This window comes from Amphibalanus amphitrite, unplaced genomic scaffold (genome assembly GCF_019059575.1).
Source record: "Amphibalanus amphitrite isolate SeventyFive unplaced genomic scaffold, NRLGWU_Aamphi_draft 000127F_arrow, whole genome shotgun sequence".
Taxonomy (NCBI): domain Eukaryota; kingdom Metazoa; phylum Arthropoda; class Thecostraca; order Balanomorpha; family Balanidae; genus Amphibalanus; species Amphibalanus amphitrite.
The window spans coordinates 131002-158866 of NW_024881622.1; the positions used below are offsets into that span (position 1 = coordinate 131002).

A 27865-nucleotide genomic window follows, 5' to 3' on the forward strand; every position below is an offset into this window, starting at 1 on the left:
CGTGAGAGGACAGGTTCTCACGGCTGTTACCGATAGCCGTGACCGGAGACGCGAGGAACGACCATCACTCACAGACGAGAGTGATGAGACAGAGGAACGGAGCTCCATCGCACAGACGAGGCATATCAGATGTCGTTGGCCGAACAGACCTGAAAGCAAGTAGCCACGCCCACCGGCAACACAGTTAAATGCGGTATAAAATGGCAGGGAGAATGCTAACCAGTGCAGTGGAGCGAAATGACGACTCACATACTCGTATGCTAAGTGTCAACATTGTTAACATACATGCTCATTTTCAGTTTATGACAAGTCACATGTGACTACCATCAACCCCCACCACGGGGCACAATAGCATGTCATCTTTAGAAGTACAATGCACAGTTGCATATACATACTCACCACTGCCGGCGCCGTTTCCCACGGCCGTCGGCGCCGCCGCCTCCGTCGTCCATCCCACTGCTGACTGGATGTTGTTACGCCAGGCGTCGGTCTCACCGACTCATCCCTGCCCCGACGGCCGGTCGCACAATATGCACGATGTCGCTATTTATGGCCATCACAGCACCGACAATCTGTCAGCGTGGGCTCCGCCGACCGCCGGTCAGTTCCCGTGTCGGATCGTGCCGTGAGATTCAGTGCTTTGCGCGACACGGTCATAAGCGACGAGTGCAGGCTTGAGCCTGATTGCGGCAGACCATGTCTGAAGCTGCGACAAACCACAGAACATGACGACTGACTGCTGAAGAAGCTCAACACGGGACAAACTGATCGATGAAGAAGATGAACAAAAAACTTCTACTCGATGATGGTAGTTGCTAAGCGTCCCACACACAGACCTTGCGTCGGCTCGGTGTATTGACATTTCAGTCGACAATTTGCAACACTGACACATATTGGGAGAGCGAGGGAATGCGACTGGACTGGGGAAACGACCGAGGAATCGGGCCGGTGGCGCCGGATCCACTGCCCTTCCTGGCTAGGTCGGGCGGACGGCTAACATGCAACTTGCAGGCGGCACGGTGCTCACTGAGACGGTTAACATCGACAAAACACGGACACGGGAGCAAGGGCGGAAGCAAAACGTTTGGATTAAAATTGAGATCAAAAGCATCATAGGATACCGCAAAGTGAACGAAAAATTAGTGAGATCGACTGTTTATCGCTTCATCAAATGAAAGCAGCAAATGTGCACCGAATATCACAACAAAGTATGGTGCTTACAATCGAAGCAGACACCAGTTTCCGTTCATCACGACGTTTGACTAGGTATGGAATGGAAACACAGCAAGATGGATATACTGTTCAGCCGGCATGGACGGACTTCCAACACGCCTGACGAAAAGGCAGTCATTTCTGGACGGATTACTATCTGCAGACCACCGCGCGATCATCTTTCTGCTTCGTGAGATCACGACATTACCAAACCAGCACAGGGACCAGCTGTAACACCACCCGCTTTTCCACCCCACCTCTATAGATATAGAGCACGCACCCACCGCAGACACGCATTTAAATACCACACGGAGTGCGGACCGGCACACACAGACTACAACTCCAACATGGAGACATCGGGGGAGACGGCGAAGGCACGTGTCGATAAGGGTGGCGGGCCTAGTGATAGACCGGATGACGGGTGACATCAGCTACATGACCCGGTTAGTATAGCTGGTTTCGAGCGAAATATATCATAAATAGACACAAGAGTTGGAAGCTAGAACAACGTGGAACAAATCACGAACAACGTGGAACAGTGAAATAAAATACACAGCTCGGGCATAAAATCTTTTTATGAAGCTGCTATTACAAAAGCAGCCGAATCGAAACTCATGATTAAAACTCATGATGGGTACACAGCGTCCCGCGAGCTGAAACTATGACCGTCCTGCAATCAGCTTCGTTCATTTTTCTCCGGAGGAGTACACGATGTGACTAGCGTATGTGCAGTGGCACCCCAAACGTACACAACCACCACGGACAGGCCCATATTCCAGTGATGTTCCAAAACAGTGCAAGCTGTGAAACATGGAAACACCAACCGAAGTGCACAGGGCAGCGCAGTGCGTACATTCACTGGAGAACGGCTAACATCTTACGATAACCACTTCCAACCAGCATCGCACGACGAGGCACGGTCACACGGAGCGGAGCGGGTGCTTCACGGAGGATGAAGACGCTGGACGGCGGCCTCAAAGCGCCGTAGGGACCCTGGACACTAGACAGGCTGGTGATGGGTAGCCTTCGAGGACATGATAGCCGAGGCTCAGCGATGGTTGGAATCCATGAAGAGAAACCGCAGCAGGTTGGTCGCGGAGGCGAAGGAAATTAAGCCGCCGAGCGGTCGGCAGGGATGGGAAATGGCGGCATCAGAGCGAACTGTAGACGTTGGAAGGAGCGAAGTCAGTGCCAATGGATACAACCAGCGGAGACGGCAGTGACGGAGACAGACGGCTGAGAGGCGGAGACGGCAGTGACGGAGACGACTGGGGGCGGAGACGGCAGTGACGGAGACAGACGGTGGACGGAGACGATTTGTGACGGAGCCGAGGCGGCGACCGTCCCGCTACTTCTGCTTTATGCTCTTGCACACCCACTCCATTCCCTCCTGAAAAACAGCCAGCCAGGAGTGATCAGCCCGCGGACGGACGGTCGGTCACATGAGTAATTACCCTAAAACGGTGGACAGACAGCGGCACGACACTCGGGAACACACACCGTGGGTAAGCGGAAGTGGCGAAATTGGAGACGGGACCAATTAAAATCGGATCGCCTCCGACACCCCCGGGTGGGCCCGTAAACGTCATGGGACAGGAAGCGTGGATGAGGCGTTATTGATGGTCTACAAGACAAACTGGCCACGGCGAATTAGATACCACTAGCGTTTTGCTAGGTCCATTATAGTGAAATGCTAAGATAAAGTATAAGTTGAGATTAGCTATGAGAATTCAAGAAAACACAAACAGACTAACAGCGTCAACCGCCAAGGCATTGCTGATTGACAGTCAAAGCACGGACTGTGGAGCAATGTGATCGTTTGCAAAGTGATGAGCTGTAAAAATGGTCCTGTTGACAATGAAATCGCTCATACATAACCAATTATATCACCAATTACCATAACACCTAGATCACCAGTTATATCACCAATTACCACAGCAATGTCCTCTTTGACATTTTAATCAAAACCGCACCACATTTCAGAGCTCTGATCACTAAGTGGACCGATTGCCCTCCCCACCCCACTCCACCATCACCCCTCACCTTGACGCCCTCATTGGTGGCGGCCGAGCAGCCCTGGATCTGCCACTCGCGGTCCCTGATCACGTGCAGACCCAGCGACTCGGCGATCTCCGAGGCCGGCGCCGAGTTGAACAGGTCCTGCTTGTTGGCGAAGATGAGCACCGGCACGCCGACCAGCTTGTCCTCGGCGAGCAGCTCCGCCAGCTCCTGGCCCGTCTCGTCGAACCGCTTACGGTCGGCGCTGTCGATCACGTATATCTGCGGGGACGGGCGGGGTGGTGTGAGGTCGGAAGGTAGATGCAAATCACCCAGAGGAAAGGCGGCGGGCGTTAACACCGGGAAGTTTAAGGGACATACAGGCGGTGAGCTTCAAAACGATGAAAACCATACACGCCTATGGTGGTGATTGACTATGAACTGAAAAAAATTTATTGGGATGACTAAGAGCAAAGCAGACGATGGAAGGTAGTATATGAGATGACTACACTGAAAATATGATTACAAGACGCAAGCCACTACTCTTAATAGGGTCGTCGACAGGTAAAATAAGCGGTCTAGCCAAGAATGCATTCAGTGGTGCTGCCAAAACGTTTCCCGCGCTTGTTCACAAAACAGCAGTCAGCAAATGCCCATAATTCATCGAAAAGACCGACAAGAAGTTGGAAACCGTCGGCTTTTCGTGGGCCACCACCCTTATTATCCACAACGAGTCTAATTGCCATAATCTGCACGCAGCCGCCAGCCGCAGTCCGGCCCGAGCGAGCCGTTTAGCCGCCGTTCCGGAGAGAATTCCCGACCAACTCCGCGCCTGATCATACCACAAACGGTACCGACCGTGGGTGAAACACTACCCGCGCCCGACCAACGGCCATAATAGAGAACTAACGAGCCCAAACGGCTAATGCCACACGCCCCGAGCTCACTCTAACGCCGGAGGCGGGACGCGCATGCTCCGGTGGTCGAGAGAATCCTCACGGCCGGTCAGACTGGATCTAGACCGGGACGTTCTCGCCCATAGCGTGTCTGTTGTTATGGGCCATTACTGGTTTGGCTAGAAAATGATATGGATTTGCAAGTCAACGGCGCTTTTGGTGTGAATGACTTTGATGAGATTCTAATGACCTTTTCCACGTTGCACCGAAATTGTGTGGCAGCCCAGTCTGGCCTCTTTCCCGAGAAATTAGAACAGGCATTTCGATGGAATGAACAACTAAAACTGAAGGGAATCGACGGCCCAGAAGCTCAAGCAATGTCACTTGAAATTTGACAAAAGAAAAAAATGACTGCAACACTTAAAACGGTGTTGTTAACATAAGATAAAAACTGTAGCCTGTATATAACTGCTTTGCTTTTTAGGATCGACGATAGTAAACATGTCAACATTGCTACAATTTTGTCGTAAAATTCGATGCAATCGCGACTAAAGGCCAACATCCTCCCTGGAGGCCTAGGCGTGAAAAAAACATGTCAGGTACGGTCAGTGTTTACTGGATGTCGCAAGGCCAGCATAATTATCAACATGCATAAAGCTAATTGCCAACAGCAAAACATCACTGCAACGCGCAAACTATAACACTCATAGCTAGCAAACCAGCCACAGCGCCCTAAACTATGAGAGCACTACAGTAATACTCACCAGGACATCAGTGTTATCGAAATAGTTTCGCCAGTAGGGTCGGATCTTGCGCTGGCCGCCGATGTCCCATACGTTCAGCTTGAAGCCGTCCGACAGCACCGACTTGATGTTGAAGCCCTGCGTGGGCGTGATCTGGGTGATGTCCTCGGAGGCCAGCGCCTTCAGCAGCGTGGTCTTTCCGGCATTATCGAGTCCGAGCAGCAGCAGACGGACCTCGCGCTCCTGGGCGGGCCGCAGTTTCCTCAGCAGTGAGAGCAGACCCTGCCGACGGCCGCAGTGAGTCAGCGGTTGAATCAGCGGAGCTGGGGATAGGCAGAGGGAGCTGCGGCCCGTTCGCGTTGGCGCACTAAGGCCCTTGTGACACTTCATTTCAAGTGTCACTAGTCGATTTCTGTTCGCGCTGAGCGACTAGCCGATTGGTGTAAAATACCGCTTAGTGTCAGCTATCTTCAAACTTGTCACTTGGCCGCCTACTTACTAGCTTCCTAGTGCGCCATCTCGAACCGGCCCCTGGCCGGCCCTGCAGAAGTCTGCACGATAAACGAACAGCTGATGAGCAGGAGGTATACATTCATACAATGAAATACTAAGCATTGAACAGGTAGTTCAAGTCACAGTAGCATGCCTGTCTATGGTAATGCAATTAACGCTACGATACAGCTGCTCGCATAACGCGTGACTGTGCGCATTTGCAGGCATACAGCGACATAAGTATTTACATCCTTCTATGTTACCAGTTGATGGATACGAAACGATTCAAATGGATGAGCGCATGTGTATCAAAAGCGATTAAAACATCTCTCTTCAGCTTTCGTGGCTTATCAACGACGTCAAACAATGACCATTTAAAGCGATCGATTCGGGAGCCCGGCAATATAGCAAAAGTCGCAGAGTGCGGTATCGCAACGGGCCCTGCAGCGGGGAACAGAGCCCCGATCATCGAATGCATTTAACTGATCCGGATTACGGGTGGGTGCTTTGACATATGACATCGACGCCGTGCGGAATATTTAATGGCAACTGGGCTCATTCCCCCATCAGGCAAAATTTACATGGAAGGCATAATCAATAGTCTGTCCTATCGATTTCTGGCAGCCACCGTTCGCTGCCCGTGACCAGGAACGTACGCGGAGTGAAACGAGTTTCAGACAGTAGGTAGGTACTGCCGCGGACCAGCGTACCACAAAGGGAGAATGTACAGTCCACAGCAGAAGTAATGTGGGGTTTCAGTCATGGGTATGTTCTGCTTCTGAAGCTTAGGAACGATTAGCCAGACTACAATGAAACTTTGAATGTAGCTTATATGTATCGTCACCCTTGCACTGCTGCAACTTTAGCTATTGACATCTTCTTTTCTATCACTCCGCATTAAACAATCGCCAGTCAAAGCCAACCGTTGAGATTGGTAAAACCCTACATTACTTTAGCGGTGGGCTGTACATTGCACATACACGTACTCCATCCACACTCTCTCATGCATGCCTTCAGGGTGACGATTCAGGAAGGGCGACGCTTGTCATAATGGATGCAGTGCCTTAGTTCCGTTGATATCGATCAATGATCATGACACGTAACGGCGCCGAATGAATAACTTGTCCGCACACGAGTGGCAGGATCGTTGTATTAACTGCAATGGAAGTAGGGTCCGAGCTCCGAACCGATGATCGGTGGAAATGGTCAATGGTCCTGAGGTGTATAGAAGTTTGCGGGAATTCCGAGCCTGAAGTAATTTGATATCTCAGCGATATAATTAACGATACAAGTATTGTAAAAGTACGTTTATCTTCTGTATTTCAGCAATTATAGTTAGTCCTCATCAAGTCATATCGCTATGTCCAAATCATAAACTGATATCACTGGCAGGGCTGCGGAGTCGGAGTCGGAGTCGGAGTCGGAGTCGGTCGGAGTCGACAGTTGTGACCGGAGTCGGAGTCGGAGTCGATATTGGAAACCCCAGCCGGAGTCGGAGTCGGAGTCACCGAAAATCTGTCGACTCCGCAGCCCTGCCAGGTGTGCGGAGTCGGAGTCGGGAGTTGGAGTCGATCGGAGTCGACATTTCTGCCCGGAGTCGGAGTTGGTTTTTGAAAGCCGGAGTCGGAGTCGGGGTCGGAGTCGCCGTAAATCCATCGACTCCGCAGCCCTGAATTCACTGGGCTGCAGAGTCAAGACGGCTTCCCAGGACCCAGTGACTCATACAATACAAAGCCTTTGGAAATCGACTCCGGCTCACGAATTGTCCATCGTTAGACCATATCACGATAAACTAACTCATGCCCCAGATGTGTGTGCCTTTTTGCCTTCCCAGAACAATTCTGATCCACAATCCTCTTAGGCTTTTTGACCATGATTTCAAGTTGTGCTGAATGCTGAAGCAATGTCGAATTCTACTCCCAAGTTGAGCCCCGGAACCCATACTTTTTAAACTCGGACTCAGACTCCGGGCCAGCATTGTTGACTCCACCGACCAACTCCGACTCTGACTCGACGCAGCCCTAGGCAAGGGAAAGATGAGCGAGGCGAATCAAAGGCGAATGACAATCATTCGGGACAAAAAGCATCTTTCCCTCAGGTTTCATCATTTCATCCCCGTGTTTACCCTATAATTTTCATATTTTGATTTATTCGGATCGATAAGGTTACATACCTACCTACACTTTATCCAATTCTGAATCGCAAATTGAAATGAAGCAAGAAGCAAAAGACAATTGAATTGAATTGAATGATAGACAATTGAAGCTTGTAGGAGCGATCTATACCAATACTTTAAATCCCACGACACCGTAATAGCCAAAAAAAGTAAGACGATGAAGCAACAAAGAACAAATCAAAATTAGAAATTTTGATTTGTTTTTGAACAATTAAAAAACAAATCAAAAATTGAAATTAGACGGAAATTGAAATAAATTTCACTTTAACTTACCATTGTGATTGCGACCCTATGGATCAAAACCGTCAACTGTTGTAGCAGCACTGGGCGAAATCAATAAAGCTAATACAGATACCAGAGAAAAATGTCCTGACTTATTGAATAACTATATTAGAGTCGTTTTTCACCCTATATAATACCGCAAAGGCGGGAAATCACCCAACCGCCACCACCCGGTCGTCTGCTGCTTACAATGATACAAAATAGACGCGGATGCGGCGTGTATGGATTGATAGTAGTGAAGAATGTGTATTATTTATTGTTTCTTTAATTTATTCGGGATCAGATTGATGCTTAAAAAAAATAATTTTTAGAGCAATTTTGATGATTTAATTGGTTTGCGGGAAAATGAATAAATAAAAATGCAGTAAATTTTTTTGATAGTAGTGAGAATTCGCCATTTCTGACGCAATAAATACATAACAAAAGTTTCATCTTCGGGCGGGGCCGCCATTCATTTCAGTAATTTCCGTCATTTCTGAGTCAAACAGGTTGGATTTCCTACTAGGGGTCTTGGAAATTCCGTTATTTTTCGATTTAGGATGAAATATTGAAACAACTAATTTGAAGAAGCCACGAAGGAGTTCAGGGTAAGATGCAATGCTATAGAGCTCCGTAGGAGGTTATAAGCTAAAAAATTGCTCTTTTTGATTTTTGTGGACAAGAATATCAATGTTGGAATATTATGTAAATTAATTTAATAGATTTTTGTCACCAAGGAATTTAAAACTAGCATGCATGATGCAGGCATGTCATCAGCTCACCTGTTGGCTTCACTGGCTCATTATAATACGCATGTCTACCAGAGTAATGTGAAGTGAGAGGGAATCCATGTTTCAGTGTGGTGGATGTTGATAAATCAACCCTGAACACCCCAATGAAACCATTAGCTGGTGTATTGTTGCAGATAAATTGGTTGTAATGCTGACCTCCCACTTCTTATCATATGTGCAAATTGATAGTTAAAGAACATGCTGGATGCATTCTGTATACGTGCATGCCACTTGGATGATACCTAATTCTCATTTCTATTTCTTTTTATTCATTGAAATTACACTGAACATGTTTTCATTTGTGAATTCAGGGTTTGAAGCTATCGATATGCCCACTTCTGAAGTTTGACACTCAGCTGACAGCAATGTGTAGGTAATGCTGTGTTGTGTGTAAACTTATGTTTAAGAAAAAATAACAAAAGAAGTGAAACAGTATTAATAGAAATAACATGTATTGTTCTATCACAAAATGCCAAGCTGGTGAAGACCCGACAGTCAAATGTCATGCTACACCATTTTAGCCAGACACATCAATTGTGAATCCACTGTGGTCATGGAAACATGCCTAATCAGTGGTAAATTACACTGATGTACAAAGCATAATCCTCATCAATGTTATTCATGAGCAGTAAGCACAGTCAAAAACACAAACATTACAAAACTATGTTTAAAAGCAAATAACATGCCTGCTTTTAGCACTATCTACAGGGGAAAACCAACCTCAAGGCTCCTCTACACAATGCAGCACATTCAATAACAAACAAATTTCAGCAACTCCCAACACATTCTTTCATGATCATCACAGTAGTGCGCACACATATCACTCCGCCAACCCGCACTGTGCCTGCTTGAAGACTCCACTGGCACTGAGACCTGCTGGTTCTCCTGCTCACTTTGGCACGTACTTCAGTAGTTTGCACTCGTGCGTCATCCAGACAGCCAGCGAGAGGAGGGTAAGCGCGCCTGTCTGGTGGGACGCCGCCACCGGGGTGGGCACGTACAGCAGCAGCGTGGCGATACCCAGCGTCAGCTGCCGGAGCACAGAGGGACCAGAGGTCAGACAGGGAGAACACTGGTCAGGGTCACACGGAACGGACGCCGGTCAGGGGTCAGACGGCGGAAGTCATATACGTGTGGTAAGAGAAGAGGTTACGTACAGCTAATGCCTAATAGAGGTGAAAAATTAAAAATTGTGACCGCAGCTGTCGATCACTACGTTGAAAGTGCTAATATTTTTTTTTAACGACCAGCGGGCGTGACAAAGCACCCAGACAAATGAGGAATAGGTAGCATGATGTCTCATTTGCAACAGGAAGCCACCGTGCCTTACGTATTTTTTTTTTTTTGCTACAAAAATCAATATTTATCGTTAGCGGAACGAGTGCATCCATTTATATTACATACCTAACCTATCATTTCACCACTAACACTAATGTAATATCCTTAAGTGTCCATCGTCGTATCTAGTCTTACCTGTAAGTACGTCATGGCGAGCATGGCGTTGGCAGCAGTGTAGGCCCTCGGTGGCAGCTTGGCCTTACGAGTCGCGAACCAGAGACCGTGGACCAGCGCAAATACAGTCATACCCTGCAATGAAACAAATAAAGTCAGTAAGATGGCAGGGCAATACATGCATGATACAGCGCAGTACTATGAAGCAGAGTCACATTATCTGCACTTTGACGAGACTAGGGTCAACGCCTATTTTTACTGCTGTATTTCAGTCTTTGTGCTAAACGAAGTTTGTTCCCCAGATCTTCTTCTCGCCCTGAGGACCGCCTGTGACCAGTCAGCCGCCGGTGACGGTCAGGATGGGCGGGGTGTACCGCCGACAGGCCGGGCTCGCCGATGACGTGCTGTGCGCGCTGGTGCTACCGGCCGCCGTCTACGTCAGCTCGTCGGGCGGCGAGGCTGCCACTGCCGGCGTGCTGGCCGCCGTGGCGCTGTTCGCCTGTCTCTCCGAGTTCCACTGCGAGTCGGCGCTGAGCCTGGGCGGCGGCGCGGCCGCTGTGCTGACAGCGGGCTGGGCGCTGGCGCTGCCGTTCGGCCAGGTGGCGCGGCTGGCGCTGCTGGCCGCCGCCGAGCTGCTGACGGCCGGCACGCTGCTGACGCGCGGCGGCGGCAGCGCCACCGGCGGCGAGGCGCTGCTGCTGGGCCAGGCGGCGGCTCTGCTGTGCGCCGCCTCGGCCGGCCAGCTACCGGAGCTGCTGCTGTTCGGGTCGCCGCTGTACGTCAGCGAGCGGGCGGCCGTCATCCACCTGCTGCAGACCGCCTTCTGCCTGCTGCTGGGGCTGCTGCTGCTGCTCTCCTACCTGCCGTCGGCGCGGCAGTCGGCCTGGCTGCACCTGCTCCTGGTGCTGCTGGCCGGCGCCATCATTGTCACCACCTCGGTCATCATCAACACCAACTGCCTGCTGTGGATGGTGGAGTTCGCCACCGGCAGCGCGCCGCGGCTGCGCCTCCTCACCATCTGGGCGTCCCTGCTGGGCGGCGCGGTGCTGTTCGCCGCCGCGCTGGGCGCCTCCGGCTCCGGCGGCGGCCTGTCGCGCGCCGTGCTCAGGAAGCTGTTCCACCTGCTGATCTGCGCGGTGTTCGTGCCGGGCCTGCTGTACGACCCCCTGCTTCTGCTGGCCGCCTCCGGAGGCATCACCTTCCTCTTTATCATCGCCGAGATCGCGCGGGCGTGTCGGCTGCAGCCGTGGGCGGACATCATCCAGCGCTGGTTCCGACCGTTCCTCGATTCCAAGGACGGCGGCTTCCTGGTGCTCTCCAACATCTTCCTCGTAGCGGCGTGCTCGGGCGTGCTGTGGTACCACGCCGGCGAGGTGACGGCGGCCGGGCGCCGTCAGGACCTCAGTCTGTTCGCTGGTGTCATCACTGTGGGTATTGGAGACACGGTGGCTGCCGTGGTCGGCTCTCGGTACGGCCGGACCCGGTGGCCGCAGTCTTCAAAAACCATAGAGGGAAGTCTGGCCGCTATCGCCGCCCAGCTGCTGTTCTGTTATGCGCTGGACCATACCGGGTACCTGTACATCGGTCAGGAGATGTGGCGCGCGCTGTGTGTCGCCATCGGGGTCACCACCCTGGCGGAGGCGTTCACGGCGCAGGCCGATAACCTGCTGCTGCCGCCGCTGTTCGTCATCGCGCTCCGGCTGGCGCAGCGGCACTGGTAATGAATTGTCATGGCGACGGGTCGACGGTTGTCATGACGCCGATTCGACGATCGTTATGGCGACGGGTCTATGTGGTCAGTAGTGCCTCAGAGCAAGCCAAACTGGTTCTCTTTACTCCATGCAATGATTGTACCTTACTTGTAAAGTTTTGCTACTCTGCTCAGGAACTTCCACAGCAAAGTTAGGTGTATGCCATGCAACAGCATGAAGTGTATTGGGTCTGTGCTTTTGGGCATTATGTATTATGGTTAGTTGACGTCGGGTAGCTAAATAGTTTGATCGTAGAGTTGTTACGGGAGGACATGGGTTTATACTTTTGTACGACAGGTGATGAATATACGTCAATGATGCTATGATTCATGCATGACTCGCTCGCTTCTCCCGAGCCTAATTCGACTCAATCGAGCATCTAGCGATGACTCGAATAAGACCACAAATGGTATAATTATCTGTGATTTACCGTGATTCCACATACATGACAGAACTTTGTTACCAACTGCGTTACGTATGTCATTTTCCAAATAAATATTTATTGGTGCCGGGCTACCCCGCGTTTCCCTCCCGGCGGTTGGTGGTTTGGTGGAATACCTACCAGCATACGGTGGTTGAACTGGACGGTGGTCGGGTTCTCTGTCACGTTGGAGAGTTTGGGCTCGTAGGCCAGCAGATCGGTCGGTACCAGGCGGCCGCCCATCAGCGGGAACTCGTTGTACGTCAGGCCGGCGTCCAGACCGGCCACGAACGCGCCTGGCGGGCACAGGGGGCGGCGGTCAGTGCCAGTGGGGGAGGTCACAGGGGTCGTCAGCTGTTAAAGACGAGTGACATAAAATACAATTTGTCAATCTTTCACAACCAGGCTTCGGGAAACTGACATAATTTTATCACAACAAAATGACACTTTACCACAAGAAACGCAACATTTCAAACATGAGAGGGTACAAATCCTCAAGTGGCATATCCTCAAATCTTCAACAGGAAGTAAGATAAAAGTCCCCAGTGCTGACTGTCTCAATCTCAATACAAATCATTTCATTATTAGATCATTCCGCTTTTTGAGTCCAAGCTCTCTTATCCTTGACCTTCCTCCCTGAGATCATTCCCAGCCCCCACCGTACCTGAGAAGGCGGCCAGGAAGATGAACCCCTTGCAGATGTGCGCCATGATGCGCACGCGGCGCACGGACGAGGTCACCTTGACCACCTGGGCTGGTATCAGGTGATCCAGGCCGTTATAGAGGAACAGCGTGGCGAGCACCAGCGCCGCGCCCAGGTGCGCCGCCAGCCTGACGGAGATACGGGGAAAGGGGATGTAAATGAGAGGCTCACGAAGTCGAAGACGTAACGAGTGCAATACTTTCTAGAGCAAAAGAGTGTATTTATTCGGTCGAAATTAGTGCATTTACGGTCGTAAACATTCGCCGATTCAAGGACAATGAGTCATAGCTTTGGAAAAAAAACAGTGAATTTTATCAGCAAAATGCCATCTTTAAACCATGTGTAGTATAAAATACGCCTTCTGCGGGCCACAGTGGTACACTTGCCAGTTGCTAATTACCAATCTATAGAGGGCACACAAAAAAGACGCACTTCACTCGGTGGCGGAACGCTACATCATTTAGTGTACATGATCGAATGTCTCACCTGTACTGAGAGACCCGGGGGACGTCGGATGGTCCTTCGAAGTTCTTATGGTCCAGACCTGACTTCACCATGTACCAGCCCATCAGGCCCTGTGGATCCAACGTAATCGATACATCAAGACATACAGACTGAATAATAATGCAAGAGTAAAAAGCAGGCAAGCGAAACTCAAATCCCCAAAAGAGTTACTGATAAAGTAGCACGAGAAATTCCGTCCTGATTTCGACGCATCCGCAAATAAGCAAGACGACACCTGAAACACATTCAATGGTACAGAAATAACTACTGCAAGGACAATTACGCGCATGAGCTAATATCACGTTGTGAAATAGTTTGCACGTCCCAAAAATCTTCCACAACCACGATATCCCAACCCAACCATCAGAACAGCAGAGGTCCGTTCACTCGCCTGCAGAAGAATCAGCGAGCCGAAGATGGGCACGCGACGCCTCATGCTCTTGGTGAAGTAGCCCTTTGTCCAGAAGTAGATAGCCGGCAGGGCGAAGGTGGCGCCAATCAGCCGGCCCCACATCCGGTGACCGTACTCCATCAGCCATATGAACTTGAAGTCGGACATGGTGATGTCCTTGTTCTTACTGGAGACAAAAGTAAGTCGTTTGTGAGGAAAACAGAAGATGTGGCTTGATATGTTTATACAAAACTAGAAGAGGTATTTTGCTCATTTTCCTTTTCAGTTTTCATACACATTACACATTCTACAAAAAACGTTACTTTTCTTTATTACCGGGGAAAGAGAAACATAAGCTCGGCGATGCGCCGAACTGATGCTTCACGAGCCGTCACCCGCACACAATTGGCTGAGGCTGCGGCTGCAAGACAAAGTAATACACTTATCTTAGACAGACAAAGACGGCTCGAGTTGGTTACCTGGTTAGTGGTTACCTAATTTATCCCACGCCACCGTGAAGCAGCCCTCGCTATCGACTTCGGCCATCGCTCCGCCGTCCGGTACTCACAGCTGAAACTCGGGGTAGTGCCGGTACTTTTCCAGCTCGGCCTGCCACTCGATCTCCGACTGCGGCCACGACCTGCCCAGCAGCTTCCAGTCGACCATCGAGAGGCCCGACTCGGTCAGACGGGTCACACCGCCTGCGGGCGGGGTAAGGTCACCGGCCAGAACGATCGCAGCACATACAGGCATTGGCAAGCGCGACAACCAGTCACTTCAAGGACGCAACGCGGGGATGAGAACAGTCTGACTGGCTATAGTACAAATAAAAAGCGATATAGGCAATCCAAACACACCTCAGTTGACTTGAATATATATGATAGAATTATGTGTAGAAAATGCCTATTTATGAGCGAGCACGTCCGTCCTCCATTGCACTGAACACAACGGAATCCACCTTACACTTGACTGAATAACGCTGCTTGGGTTTTAAGGACGCCCGGATTTAGGGTCACCGGCGTCTTCTGTCTCTATCCCGCGGCCACTGACCAAGCATGACGGCTCCGAAGACCATGCCGGTGCAGCCCATCAGCCAATAGCCCACAGCCTTCCTTGCCGACGGCGCCAGCTCAGTCGTCGTGCCGGCGGCGCTGCTGGAGGCCTGACGGAGTGCGCGCGCCACACCGCCCTGCGGGAAATGGGGCAGTGGCTATCAAATGGAAACAGTTCACCCAGATAAGGTGTCATGTGGACACAGATAAGGTGTCATCATCAGGCAGTGATGAAATGAAAGCAAAGATGCACTCAATGCAGTTGTGATTTTGAGATGATTACTGAAGTGGACATTCACCTGAGTGGAACAATAAGCCTTGAAACTTGTGCAACCACCAATTATATCAGAATGTGCACAGTGGAAATTGATCTGGAATTTAATGAAAATATGAAATTAAAAAAGAGTTTTACTCACATTAAATACATTCTTCAGGGTTGACTCCTGCACCTTTGAAGTTCTTGCAAATGAGAGCTTTGCAGAGCTTTGGAGCCCACTCTGAAACACACAAATTAAATCAACATGGCTATTGACACATGCATTCAGAAAGGCAAAAATAGTACTAGAGTAACCATCTGTCCGAAACTGAAATATGGCATCAGTGCCTTTTACCATCTCCAGTAACTGACTGATAGTTGAGTCATTTAGCTTTATTTGACATTTGCTGTGGTTCTGGAGTACACAGTAACAGCCTGCTATCAAGTTATTCAACACTTAGACACTATATGCAGCAGGGCTACAATTAATAACAATCTGTGGTTGATGGGATTGGTACTGCTTGCAGGAAAGGGTCAAGAGCTAGGCTAGCCACTGGCAGGGAAGTGGGATGGCCTATTTTTTTCCTATGGCAATACCAATGAATGGTCAACAGAACTGAGTTAGAGAACTGAGGGCCAAAATATCAGGTTATACCTATTCAGTGCCAGGTATATGTCTGGTGCTGAAGCAAACATTTTGATAGGACTTCTTTCTCACTAAATGAATCAGAGCAGTAGCATACAAAACAAATCACTGCTAATGGTGGTCAGTAAATGGGTCCCAGTTGAGCAGGTGAAATTCAATTAACAGTCAAATGAGCTGATCATGGCTGCATGAGGATTTTCAGTTTCAGCTGAAATAAACATGTTTATAAGAGGTAGGTAGCTGGTATGCAGTGTTATGTTTGGGTGTGCAAACTACCAGTACCAGCTCAATTATTTTTGGACTTATAACAAATCAGTATGCTTTTCTTGCTAAAAAGTATGCCTCATTAGTATCTTATAAGAGTGACCTGGGTAGACCATATTACATAACTGCCTGTGTGTCAGACAAAACTAATAATATTACAGCTTATAATGAGTTACTCATAAAAATTAATAAGCCTGATGTTGAATACATTGTTCTCTCCTGCATTGTAGGTAGGCACTACTGGCACACCGGGAATGATACAGCTAAATTGATGATCAATTTATATACAGTATGTGCAAACACCTAAGTACTCTTGACTCACCTTAAGACTGTTAGGTGAACTCACCTTAAGAGTCTTAAGGTGAACTCACTCACCTTAAGACTGTTAACAAACTGAAGTGACATATACTTCCCACCCAAGCCATATGCTGGCAAGGTACATAGCTTGCTCAGAATCATTTTGCTTTGATGAATCCCAAGGTGACAAGTTATGTAATCCTGTCTTCTTCTTCAGCTATCTGCAAAAAGAAAAAGTAAAGCACTGATCCATCCAACAAGTATCTGGATAAATGGAAATTGTCCAGCCACATCAAAAATGCAAGTTCTAGGCCAATCCTTATTTCCACAAAACGGAACAATATCGCAAAATGAAACTGAAACGATGTAGGTAAGCCACCAACTTGAACTAGTCAGAGAAGTGTAAACAAGTGCGTTGGTGCTGATGCAATAGCTCAGTACGACACTCCAGGAGGAAAATTTCCAACAAGGTTTCGAGACAATTGTAAAGGGCTATGTAAAAATAAGAAATTTAGCCATAACATTACAATACTCTTCACAAACAGGAACTTCTGAAGAAATAAAACCACATAAACTTGCTGCGCCAGGTATAGAAATGATGCGCAACTATTGACTTTGTTATTTTGAACAGCTGACTGTTTCTATTTTACTGCAACTTTTACAAGTTTCATGCTTATCATATGATGATGGATTGCCCAAAGCAGATCATTTTTTGGAAAGAAGGCAAATATTTATCTCAGAAAGTTTGCAAAATGAAATATTTAGCTGAGTAAGTGTCAACTTTAATGAAAAGGCATCACTAAAGCTTATCTCAGACATGAACCTAAATCACGTTTGCCCTTTGAATCGATTTGTCATTTGTTGTGTCGAGTTCTCTTTAAAAATCCCATCGTTCAAAAGCTGAATTTCGCTCATATGTAGCAGATCTCTGGATTTCATCGAATGGCTTCACCAAGAAACATTCTTTCAACATTTTTGCATGATATTAGGGAAAGGAAAACAGCTTGGTATAATTGCGCCACTATTGTAACACTTCTGACAAGCATTCTGTTCGTCAGCAGGACTTGTGGCTGTAAGCTTATGTATTCTTCAGTATCCATAGCAACAATGTAAAGTATTTCAAATAGTTGGCATTGAAAGAGGATTATTTCTAATCTATTGCATGAATTGTTTCATTTTGAATCAAAACAATTTGCAAATCGCTTCGTTGCAAGGATTAACTTCGACGTGGAAATGTGCATGACGTCATCGACACTGACTTGACACTTTCAACAATTGTCACACAGAACAAGGCAATTCGCAAAAAGTAAATTTCTTTGTAGAGGGTGGAGGTTGTGGACGAGTTCTCTCGCGATAGGTTGTATTTTTATTTATTTTGAGTGCTTAATTGAATCGTGGGGTGTTGCAAGATATTGCCACTATTCTGGTTACTGGTAGGTTCATGGGGAATGGGTTGGTTAGTTAAGACATTGTAATGTCCTAAATGATTTTTTCGACCTGTGTTGCTGGCGTTGATTGATGCTCTTAATCTTTGAATGCAGCGGTGGACAGTTGTGCTGGATTGCGGTTGCACAAGCTTCCAATTCCATGCTAGCTTGGCTTCGAAGGTGCAACAGATGGCGGAAGTCCTGTCAAGGCCACTACATGGGAGTTGGGCGGTGGCAGATCTGTTGCGCCCTTGCTGCCCAGTTTCAGCACAATTGTCCACCATTGACTGAATGACTTTTTTTACATCTTTGATAGTCAGGTTTGTATTTTATATTCATGAACATTCAAGGAATATATTGAAAATGTACCTTTTTGTTGGTAATAATCATGTTTTAGTTCACAATTTGTGCTGAAGAATTTGTTTTGTGGTTTTATTACCTTATCAATGTAATAAGTTGGCTCCTGGCTAGTTGATGATTTCTAGCAGGATCAAGATCACCTCATAACAGGTGATGTAAACAGCAAAGGTGTAGCAGTTGGAGGTCAGAGGTGTGTTCACTAGCTCATTGATCAGATCACATTTACCATTCTGGGTCCATGCCTTTTGAATTTCATACTCCTGTTACGAGCTTTGTTATGGCTGCATTCTAACAAAGGAACCAATGCTGCCAATATGTGAATCCCAGACAATGCATTTGCTAAGTAATTTTGCTTTTCAGGGAATGCAGCTTGAGCCAATACTGATGAAAAGCTAACATTCCAAGACATACAGCCTCCTTGTGTTGGACAAGTTGTTACACTGCAGCTGTGCTATGGAGAGCTCTGAGAAAAACATCTATCAAGTTATCAGGATTCCTGTAAGTATCTACTTGTTTTGGAGTATTGTACCCTTTCAGGTGTGCTTATTCGCTGACTTCGCCTGGCTGCGGCCTGCCACCAACTGCAACCATACCTGTCAGGAGGCCCATAAATGTCAAGCGCCCATCGCGCTTCGAACCCGAACTGTTGTAACCGGGAACGCGTGCTCTCACCACGCGGAGACCAGCGCTCTACACTGGGATACGGGACCGGGACTTTCCACTGTACTGACTGGGCTACGGGAACGGCTGTGGCTACAGGTGACTATCTGAGCTGTGTGGTTGAAGTACGGATCTCACAATGGGATTGTTCCTCACTTATAGTATTGGGGTTGGTTTACAGCCAATACCAGTAACCATAGGCTATCCACAGAAGGTGCAGTAATTCTCTCTCACGACTGGGTTTCCGGGGATTACTATAACAGCACGCGCCATCAGTATTCGAACTTTTACTGCTCTGGCATTTACTTCCCGGTCTCTTTGCTCAAGGTCTCGATAAGCACAGGCATTGACGGCGCCTGAATAAGTCATTTTTTATTTCTTTCTTTGACTTCAGCATGCAATATTATGTGTAGTGATTCGCTGGCTGCAAGCCAGACAGATCATCGAATTAAGACGATTTTTTTCACGAAGCAACAAGCCGCCAGTTTGTCCAGTTACAGTTGCTTGATTATGACTCATTCCATTTCACGAACGACCATATCCCATTTTTCACTAGAACTCATCTTTAGGGAGCCGTCTCAGCCTCGGTGTTAGAATCGATCCTCCCACACTAGACCCAGGCTATCTGTCAAACGGGGGTCATGGTAGTCTGTATTTCATGGCGAGATATCTTTCTATCCTGAAACTTTTTTTTTACCGAGATTCTTGCTTCATCGTTTTTTTTTCTCATCATGAGTCATGGTGAGGGTGGTACGTAGCTTGAGTGATGAATAGTGTTTTTTTTTTTAACAGGTATTGTGTTAAATGCACCGACTGTGCCAGATATCGTCCAGCTGTCGACTTTTGTTAGCATTCAGCTCCCGCAAGTGCTGTTTCCTGAGGACTGTTACTCTACTGGTGTCACGCTGTGGCTCCGTCCTGGGTCGGTCAGAGGTCTGTTCAGTGTTCAGTCAGCCGCAGTATGAGTAACGCGCCATGGAGACCGACGACGCCACGTGGCGGTCGTCCGACGTCCCCCTGTCGGGGTCGACGGGGCGGCGCCGTCGCGTCGGTCTGTCGGCCACCGCCCCACCCGCAGGCGGCGCCAGCTGTCCCGGTCACAGCGCCGCCAGCTGTGCGCCAGTCACGTGATGCTCGCCGTGCTGTCGAGCTGGAGTAACGTGATGCGACCGCAGCGGACGCCATGTGATAGCCGCTCACTGTGCACTGTGCAGTACGGTGTTGTTGCTGGCGTCACGCAGCGAATCCACTTGTCACACCGAGTATCATAGGCGTCACGCGTCAAGTGACGGCGAGTGACGTTAAGTGACGTCGAGTGACGCTCTCCGGCGCGATGACGGTGGATTCGGTGACGGTGCGGGTGGCGTCCCGCGCCCTTGGCCGGCCCCCGCTGCCGCAGGTAAGGACCCACTCTGACCTCGGAGGTGACCGACGGCCGCTCTGGCAGCTGACACTCCACGCCAGACCGCTGGATGGGCCAACCATTGTCAGATCTGGAGCAAGGAGAAGTGGGCACTCGGCAGCAGCGTCTGTGGCTTGGCGGCCAGTCTCCGTACTTCTGCGGTTTCGAAACACTTCGGCTTCGTTTGCCTCATTCCATTGATTGTTTTGTATCTTTGTTGCTTCGACCTTTTTCTCTCAGTCTCCGGCCAGCTCCGGCAGACTTCTCGATCTCAGTTTTCCGCTCTCCATTTTTCTCCGTCGCTGGTTTCGGTGGCCGTGGCTGTGGGTTTTCTAGCCGTGCCTAATCAGACCGGAGTGCGGCCCACTGCTGGGCGGCGCGGCGAGCGCCCGCTCCATTACTCCATTTACCCAGATTCCCAGCGGGTGACCGGGTGGCGGGTCGGTTTCGATCCCGGCAGATGGGTGGTGGGAGCTGTGGCCAGGCGGTGGGACAGCACAGTTCGGCGCCGGTGGGACGGCTCAGATTAGCGGGCGGTGGGAGCGGCCATTCCCTGAATGGCGCTCCGTGGAATAAGTGCCGACTGATGAGGCAGTGGTGGCCGGTACGACCGGAGCGGGCTAGGACGTGATGGCACCCATCACCATTAGCGTTATAGTCACCCGTAATAACCGTAACGACAGCCACGGCACGATCAGCAGCACCCAGCGCGGGTTCGTGATCGCACCGTTATGATTGTTGGACCAAATACAGTAAGTTTCTTTTTTCGTTTGTTTTGGTAATGTCCAGGCGTGGGAGTTGGACCGAAACAGCTAATGTCTCGCAGCTAGTGAGCTTGTTTGGAGAAGCTGTTTTCCTGCAGCCTGCTGTTCCTATGACTTTGTTTGGCATGATTAGCGTTCTGAATTGTCGAGGAAAAACCTGACCTGGAATGGAATGGAACAGAGGCCTGAAATTGGCCCGCGGCACTGGCTGTGCGGCGCCCGGCGGCAGCAGGTGGGCGGGCGGCGCGCGTGCTCGCTGTGACCCTGAAGATGGCGTGCCCGCGGTGTGCGGCGGCCGAGGAAGGCCACTGCTGTCCGCTGGACCGACTGAGGTTGAACAGGCTATGCCGAGCTGAGGCTGGCTGTTATGGACATTGGATGCCCACTGAGAAATTCAGATTCGTGTTGTGGAGACTAGACGGATGGTAGAAATGAAGGCCGGATTTGTCGGGATGATATCAATGTCAGGCTTGTCAAGCTGTCGGTTTTAGCAACAGCACTCATCGGCCTGTGCCTGCTGATAACTGACTCAACCACTCTAGGCATAGGGAAACCTTCAAGGATTTTGTGGTCTGACTGGCATACTTGTGTATGTGTTTGGCTGCGTTTTTACTGTATCCTATCTAGGCTGGTCATGCACCATGTATCGGCCGGTAGAGCAAGGCGTAGTGTCCGATTCAGTCTGTTTGCCGTGGGGCTAACTGTACTCCGTGTGATAATGCGTGATTTTTTCAGGGTCTCTTACGCCCGGAGACGCTGCCTGTGAACGTTACAAGTGGCAATGGGCCTTCGTGGTTTTCTTGTGTGTATCGTGCATGCTGACGGTCATTAAATTGTCGGCTTTGCAATGCATAGCGTTTAGCTGAAATATGGACAGTCATCACACTTCAGCAGAAGGCAGCGATACCGCAATCCATATTCTCCACCACCAGACAAGGGAGGACCTACCTGTACTGTCTTGCCGTGTATTGGCAGAACACACAAAGTCAAGACAGTTATTAGTAAAACGACATAACGCACAGCAGCACCGCAGCCGAGCGTCCACCGCGAGCTCCGCACCAAGACTGCCCTCGTCCCTGACCCCGGCCGCTCGGCCCTCCAAGGTCACCCGCCAGGCGGCAGCACTGACGGGTGACATAAGGCCACTAAATACTACATTTCCTCCTCCCCTACAACAAAAATAGTGACTTCATTTCACAGCTCATATTCGCCCGTGCCAGTAAAGTGCAAAGTAACTGAACTTCTAAGTACAGCAGACGCAAAAGCAGAACAACATCCGAGACCTCAGGCGATTATTACAGTACGACAACCGGTTAAGTATTGAATCCATAGTACACTGGAGCGCGAACAGCTCTTCCCGATCTCGTTGTCACTCCTGTGCCCGTCTCCGGCAGCCTTGGTCGGACGACACCAGACTCCTCCTCCGCCGAGCTCGTCTGCCCTTGCTGAAGGTCGGTTCGCGTCCGTCGCCCTCCAGTCCCTGTCGCCGTCCCCGTGTCAGGCTGCGTCGACGAGCGGCCGCTGGTCGTTTCGTCCGCCTCCAGGGCCGTCGGCGGCACGTCCAGCTGCTGCCCGTCCCGCCGGAGGTGACTGTCAGTTGTCTCTGGTTCCGGTCTCGCCTCCAGCCTGTCCTGCTCCTGCTGCTCCAGCCGGTCGCGGTCGCCAGACGACTCCAGCTCCGCGTCAGTCGGTCCCGTCCGGTCGGCTGCACCGTCGGGCTGCGCCGGCTCGCCTCTCCGGTCGTCGATCTCTGCTGGGCAGCTACCGGCGCTCCGCGTCAGGCGGTCAGCGTGGACGCGGGTGCCGTCATCCAGCAGATAGCTCGCTGGCCCCCGCTGCTGCACGATCCTTTTGGTCGCCGAAAACCGGAGCTGCCCCTTCCGCGCCTGCGGAGGAAGCCGGTGACGGACCTGGTCTCCCACAGAGAAGCTGGGCGTCTTGACTCCGTGGGAGCGGTCGAAGTACGTCTTCTGATAGGTTTGTTTCCGCTTCACGTGCTCATGCAGGTCACCAGGTCTCGCTGGATGATGTCCGCCGACGTCCAGTGCCGCGCTAAGCTTGCCCCTCATTGGTCGTCCGTGAAGCAGCTCAGCCGGGCTCCTTCCAGTGGTCGCCTGCACCGTACTCCGGTACGAGAACAGGAACATCTGCAGATATTGAGACCGGTCAGCCTTTTCCAGGTCAGCTATCTGCAGTGCCGCTTTCACTGTTTTGTTGGCTCGCTCTACTTGACCTGATGACTGTGGGTGGTAGGGAGACACTTTGATATGGGCAACACCCACATTCCGCAAGTAAGAAGCGAATCGTTCCGACGTAAATGCAGACCCACAGTCAGATACAATCTCTCTCGGGTACCCTTCCCGGCACGCCAACTTTTCCATAAACTGTATCACCACCTCTGACGTTGGGTGCTCGCAAAATCCCACCTCGATCCATTTCGAATAGTAGTCGATAGCGACGACGGCAAACCTCTGGCCGGGTCGACCTCCACTCATCGGCCCGATGAAGTCGATTCCCAGTTTAGACCATGGCTCACATGGGAGTTGAACGGGCTGCATGGGCGCGTGTCGCGGTGACGCCGTCTTGTCTGCGAGAGAGCAGATCTGACAGCCCTTTACCTGTTCCTCCACAGCCTGGTCCATGCCTGGCCACCAGTACAGGTCTCGCAGTCTTTGCTTTGTTCGGACGATGCCTTGGTGTCCTTCGTGTGCCAGTTCAACCAGTCTCGTCCGGAGCGCCGCAGGTACCAGGACTCGACCGCCACGCAGAATGACGTCATCTTCTACCGCCAGCTCGTCTCTGCAACGGAAGAAGGGCTGCAGTTCGGGCACGCACTCACCATAGCGTCTGGGCCACTGGCGCGGTATCTGCTGCCTCAGCTTACTGAGAACCGGGTCCGACTGTGACGCCGCCCTCAGCTCCGCGCCGGTCACCGCGGCCCGCTCCTCCGTCAGGGCCGCAATCACCAGCTGTTCGTCGTCTGACGCCTCCTGCACTGATGATGGCAGTCGAGACAGCCCATCTGCCGGGTTGATGCGCCCCTTGACGTGCTCCACTGTGAAAGAATATTCCATTAACCGACACGCCCAGCGAGATATGCGCATTCCTGCCCTGCCGATCCCACGTGATGTCATCAGGGTAGTCAGTGCCTGGTGATCGGTCCTCAAGACAAAGTCCCTGCCCCACAGATATCTGTGCCACTTCTCGATGGCCCAGACACTGGCCAACGCTTCTCGTTCCGTGACACTATAGTTGCGTTGCGCAGTCGACAGCGTGCTGGATGCGAACGCAACCACTCTCTCACCCTCGGGGTGCATCTGCGTGAGCACCGCCCCGATGCCCACGTCACTGGCGTCTGTCGTCACCGCTGTGGAGAGGGTCGGGTCATACATGGCCAGGGCGGAGCTGCTCAGAATCGCTGCTCTGACGTCCTCGAACGCTTCGTTCATCTTCGGCGTCCACGCGAACGGCGGAGCGTTCTTCCTCAGGGGCTGCCGCAGCTCCTCCACCCTGGTGCTGTACCTGGGAATGAACCGACCGTAGAACCCAAACAATCCCAGGACTGCCTGCAGCTCCTTGACTGTACCTGGCGGCTTCATGTCTCTCAGGCCCTGCACACGGTCGGGGTTCACGGCGACACCCTCCCGGGACACTGAGAACCCCAGGAAGTCGATACGGCTCACCCCGAAGTGACACTTGTCCTTGTTCAAGGTCACATTGTACTCGCCGAGTCGTGCCATGACGTCACTCAGACGGCGGTCGTGCTCCTCCTTGGTCCGTCCCGACACGATGACGTCATCGAGGTAAACCTGAGCACCAGGTAACCCTCGCAGGATGGTCTCCATCATCTTCTGGAAGCAGCTGGGGAGTGATCGGAGACCAAAACAACACCTCAGATAGCGGAACACTCCCTCATGCGTTACAAACGCCGTCAACTGTCTGGACTCCTCATGAAGCAGCAGCTGGTGATAAGCAGCCTTCATATCGAGAGTCGAGAACACTTCAGCGCCAACCAAGTTGTCCAACATCTCCTGCATGTCAGGTAACGGGTAGCCACTGGTGCACACCGCCTTATTTACCACGCGCAAATCGACACATAGTCTCAGCTGACCTGATCGGCGCCTTGATACGACGATCGGAGAGATCCATGGCGACCCGTCGACCCTCTCGATGATCTGCTGCTTCTCGAGTTCTTGGAGGTGCTGCTTCACTTCCTCACGAATAGAGAACGGCAGCGGCCGGAGCTTCTGTTGAACGGGCACAGCACCGTCCCGTAGCTGTACTCTGTGGACAAAACCACGGATAGGTGGCAGCACACTCATAGCCTCATGACTCATAGGTGGCAGCACCACTGCGTTTGTCACTAACCTCTGTGTAGCGCTGTCCTGATCGTTGCCGGCCTCCACGTCACTGGATCGTCCCGGCTGCCGATCGACCTCATACACTGTGGAGCCGTGCCAGGTGGAGATGCAGAGACTCTTCTGGAGGTCCCTGCCGAGCAGTGGCGTGCCGCCGTCCACCACGTACAGGCGGCCCTGGCAGCTCCGCCCGTCCTCCGTCTCCACCGATGCTGTGATGACGCCCGTCACCACCAGCTGGCTGCCTCCGTACGCCCGGAGGTTCACTGTCGTGGGTAGCAGCGGCCTGTGGCTCAGCGCGGTCTCGTACAGCTGGCGAGGGATGATGGACACCGCCGCACCCGTGTCGACCAGCATCGTCACCCAGTTGCCGTCCAGCCGGACGTTAAACTGCAGAGCAGAGTCGTTTTGATTGACTGCCAGAACTTCCACTACGTCTGGCTCCACGGCTCTCACCTCCTTAGCAGGTTTCTGAGGGCACCGTACAGCGAAATGTCCAACAGTCCCACACCGTCGACACTTTTGGCCCTTGGCTGGACACCAGTCATCAGTAGACACGTGACCCCGGCGACCACAAGCATAGCAGAACTTGCCTTTTGTTTTGTCGACCGGCGGTCGTTGTGCTGGTGTCTTATCTCGCGCCGTGTAGGCCACCTCCAGCGGCTCGGTTGCCGCCGCCGCCCGGCTCGGCTGCCCGCCGTCATCTCCCCCGAACAGCCGCCGGCGCTCCACCGCCCGGTCGTCGGCCATGGCGATTGACTCCAGACGCTGCAGGGTCAGATGGTCCTCAGCGCACAGACGATTACGGAGATGGTCAGACGTGCATCCCTCGACAAACTGATCTCGAATCATCTCGTCTTCCAAGGCTCCAAATGCACAATATCTACTCTGCTCTCTTAATGTAGTTATGAACGAGGCAGTAGACTCCCCAGTCTTCTGCCGAAGCCTACGGAACTTGACTCTTTCTGACATGATATCCCGCGGCTTATCAAACAAATGCTGAAGGAGTGACAAACACTGTGCCATTCCCCCGTCTTCCGACTTCACCTGTACCCGGGAGTCCGTTCCCGAGTCCGTTCCTGTGCCGGTGTCACCTGGCAGCGGCGCGTCCTGAGGCTCCGCCGCAGGCACCGCCGCAGGCACCGCCGCAGGCACCGCCGCCGCCTCCGCCACCCGGTAGCGCCGCCGACCCTCCTGCCCGAGGCAGTGCAGCAGAAGCGCGCGCTGTCTGGCCTCATCCCACTGAGACCAGCCGATGGTCGTGGCGTACAGCTCAAAATCCGCATACCAAGCACTCCAAGGAACACTCCCAGCCGCGGCCGTGTCCATGAATGGTCCCGGCGGACGAATCCCGTCCATGGTCGCCTCCGCTTGAGCGCACTCACTCGTCGCCAAAATGTACTGTCTTGCCGTGTATTGGCAGAACACACAAAGTCAAGACAGTTATTAGTAAAACGACATAACGCACAGCAGCACCGCAGCCGAGCGTCCACCGCGAGCTCCGCACCAAGACTGCCCTCGTCCCTGACCCCGGCCGCTCGGCCCTCCAAGGTCACCCGCCAGGCGGCAGCACTGACGGGTGACATAAGGCCACTAAATACTACACTACCTACTTGCTTCTTTTTGAACCATAGCTCGAATCCCTTGTCGTTCAAACGCCGGACGAGATATGACTTGTTTCCTAAGGCGCCCAGACCCGTACGGGGACCCGCAGTTGCTACTGTACAGCGACCCTGAGTAAATTGTCTCAGCACCCTCACAGTGAACAAAGATAAGCTGTCAGAGGGCACGCACAGAAAACCTCAGCTGCTCTTGTATAGGGACCGGCAGTCGATATCAATATTATCGGTTGTTACTGGACAGGACAGACGGCTAGAGTTGGGGTTCGTGTACAGTAGCAACTGCGGGTCCCCGCACCGGCCCGGACCCGTTCCCAAAGACCATCCCGGACCGGCCCGGACCGCTCCCAAAGACCAGGCCGGACCGGCCGGGACCGCTCCCAGAGACCATCCCGAACCGGCCGGGACCGCTCCCACAGGCGCCGTCCGGCCGTGAGACCGGGCCTGGGAACGCTGTGACACGGACGATGGGTGACGCCGGCGCTTCCTTATCGGTCCGCGCTACTTCCGTCGTGGCTGTCTGCTCACAGCGCGGGCTGGAGGCGACCATTGGGTGCAGTGATAGGTTGCATTGCACAGTGCACACTGCAGCACAGTGCATATTTGAGTGCAAAGACATACTGCATGACGCATGTTGCATACATGGCCGCTAGGTCGCGTACTTGGCCATTTCCTCTGAACGGAAGCTTTGTTGCTTCCGTTATACGCCATTGCTGGCATTGGATGCCTAGTCGGCTTTTTTTTTAAGAAAACAACATGTTTCACAAGTAGTAAATCTTGGTTTCAGTCAGCTATATTCCAATGTACCGTGTGTTTCATGTCCCAGGAATATGATAGGATTCACTGAAGTTCGCCTATATGAAATTGTAAAAGAGTGCGGAAAGGCTATCTGCAGCCACCAGCCAACTCGAGGGTTCTCTTAAATCACCAATACCCAAAGCCCTGAGTGACATTGATACCTTGCGTATT

The 27865-nt window shown here is 51.4% G+C and overlaps 5 protein-coding genes across 12 annotated transcripts in view; 2 read left to right on the forward strand and 3 right to left on the reverse strand.

The window, feature by feature from the left end:
- Positions 1-837: 837 nt before the first annotated feature.
- LOC122381758 (ADP-ribosylation factor-like protein 3) lies at positions 838-8011 on the reverse strand. Its single transcript, XM_043366345.1, has 4 exons — positions 7791-8011; positions 4871-5131; positions 3256-3492; positions 838-2602 (listed from the first exon to the last, which is right to left on the reverse strand). The coding sequence occupies exons 1-4, from the start codon at positions 7791-7793 to the stop codon at positions 2561-2563; spliced, it is 543 nt and encodes a 180-aa protein (XP_043222280.1). The 5' UTR covers positions 7794-8011; the 3' UTR covers positions 838-2560.
- A 209-nt stretch (positions 8012-8220) lies between these two features.
- On the forward strand, positions 8221-12306 carry LOC122381759 (dolichol kinase-like). 2 transcript variants are annotated; one of them, XM_043366346.1, is made up of 2 exons: positions 8221-8386; positions 10324-12306. In XM_043366346.1, the coding sequence occupies exon 2, from the start codon at positions 10381-10383 to the stop codon at positions 11740-11742; it is 1362 nt and encodes a 453-aa protein (XP_043222281.1). In that variant the 5' UTR covers positions 8221-8386; positions 10324-10380; the 3' UTR covers positions 11743-12306. The 2 variants fall into 2 exon arrangements, with proteins under 2 accessions (XP_043222281.1, XP_043222282.1); XM_043366347.1 differs by lacking the exon at positions 8221-8386 and adding an exon at positions 8598-8613 and having other exon boundaries at positions 10324-12303.
- LOC122381761 (cytochrome c oxidase assembly protein COX15 homolog) lies at positions 9005-16910 on the reverse strand. 7 transcript variants are annotated; one of them, XM_043366352.1, is made up of 11 exons: positions 16850-16910; positions 16385-16527; positions 15260-15340; positions 14842-14980; positions 14360-14492; positions 13792-13978; positions 13383-13471; positions 12858-13024; positions 12335-12489; positions 10043-10156; positions 9005-9599 (listed from the first exon to the last, which is right to left on the reverse strand). In XM_043366352.1, the coding sequence occupies exons 2-11, from the start codon at positions 16466-16468 to the stop codon at positions 9459-9461; spliced, it is 1290 nt and encodes a 429-aa protein (XP_043222287.1). In that variant the 5' UTR covers positions 16469-16527; positions 16850-16910; the 3' UTR covers positions 9005-9458. The 7 variants fall into 7 exon arrangements, with proteins under 7 accessions (XP_043222287.1, XP_043222284.1, XP_043222286.1 ...); XM_043366349.1 differs by having other exon boundaries at positions 16839-16897; XM_043366351.1 differs by having other exon boundaries at positions 16834-16893.
- A 702-nt stretch (positions 16911-17612) lies between these two features.
- LOC122381763 (protein phosphatase Slingshot-like) overlaps positions 17613-27865 on the forward strand; it is a 50518-nt gene continuing 40265 nt past the window's right edge. The window contains exons 1-2 of the mRNA XM_043366359.1: positions 17613-17739; positions 18454-18591. Of these exons, the coding sequence (XP_043222294.1) occupies positions 18547-18591 (45 nt within the window). The 5' untranslated portion in view covers positions 17613-17739; positions 18454-18546. The remainder of the gene's footprint in view (positions 17740-18453; positions 18592-27865) is intronic.
- LOC122381764 lies at positions 21871-26382 on the reverse strand. The gene is made up of 2 exons (XM_043366361.1): positions 25288-26382; positions 21871-23066 (listed from the first exon to the last, which is right to left on the reverse strand). The coding sequence occupies exons 1-2, from the start codon at positions 26301-26303 to the stop codon at positions 22985-22987; spliced, it is 1098 nt and encodes a 365-aa protein (XP_043222296.1). The 5' UTR covers positions 26304-26382; the 3' UTR covers positions 21871-22984.

Coding starts and splice junctions, on each gene's coding strand:
- LOC122381758 (XM_043366345.1), bottom strand. Junction 3,493..4,870: donor TCGATAACACTGATGTCCTG/GTGAGTATTACT, acceptor CCGTCCCCGCAG/ATATACGTGATCGACAGCGC. Junction 2,603..3,255: donor CCACCAATGAGGGCGTCAAG/GTGAGGGGTGAT, acceptor GCTGTTTTTCAG/GAGGGAATGGAGTGGGTGTG.
- LOC122381759 (XM_043366346.1), top strand. CDS start 10,381: ATGGGCGGGGTGTACCGCCGACAGGCCGGGCTCGCCGATGACGTGCTG.
- LOC122381761 (XM_043366352.1), bottom strand. CDS start 16,468: ATGATTCTGAGCAAGCTATGTACCTTGCCAGCATATGGCTTGGGTGGG. Junction 14,981..15,259: donor CCCTGAAGAATGTATTTAAT/GTGAGTAAAACT, acceptor CATTTCCCGCAG/GGCGGTGTGGCGCGCGCACT. Junction 10,157..12,334: donor AGTTCAACCACCGTATGCTG/GTAGGTATTCCA, acceptor GTTTCATTGCAG/GGTATGACTGTATTTGCGCT.
- LOC122381764 (XM_043366361.1), bottom strand. CDS start 26,303: ATGGCACAGTGTTTGTCACTCCTTCAGCATTTGTTTGATAAGCCGCGG. Junction 23,067..25,287: donor CAGGACAGCGCTACACAGAG/GTTAGTGACAAA, acceptor CAATATCTGCAG/ATGTTCCTGTTCTCGTACCG.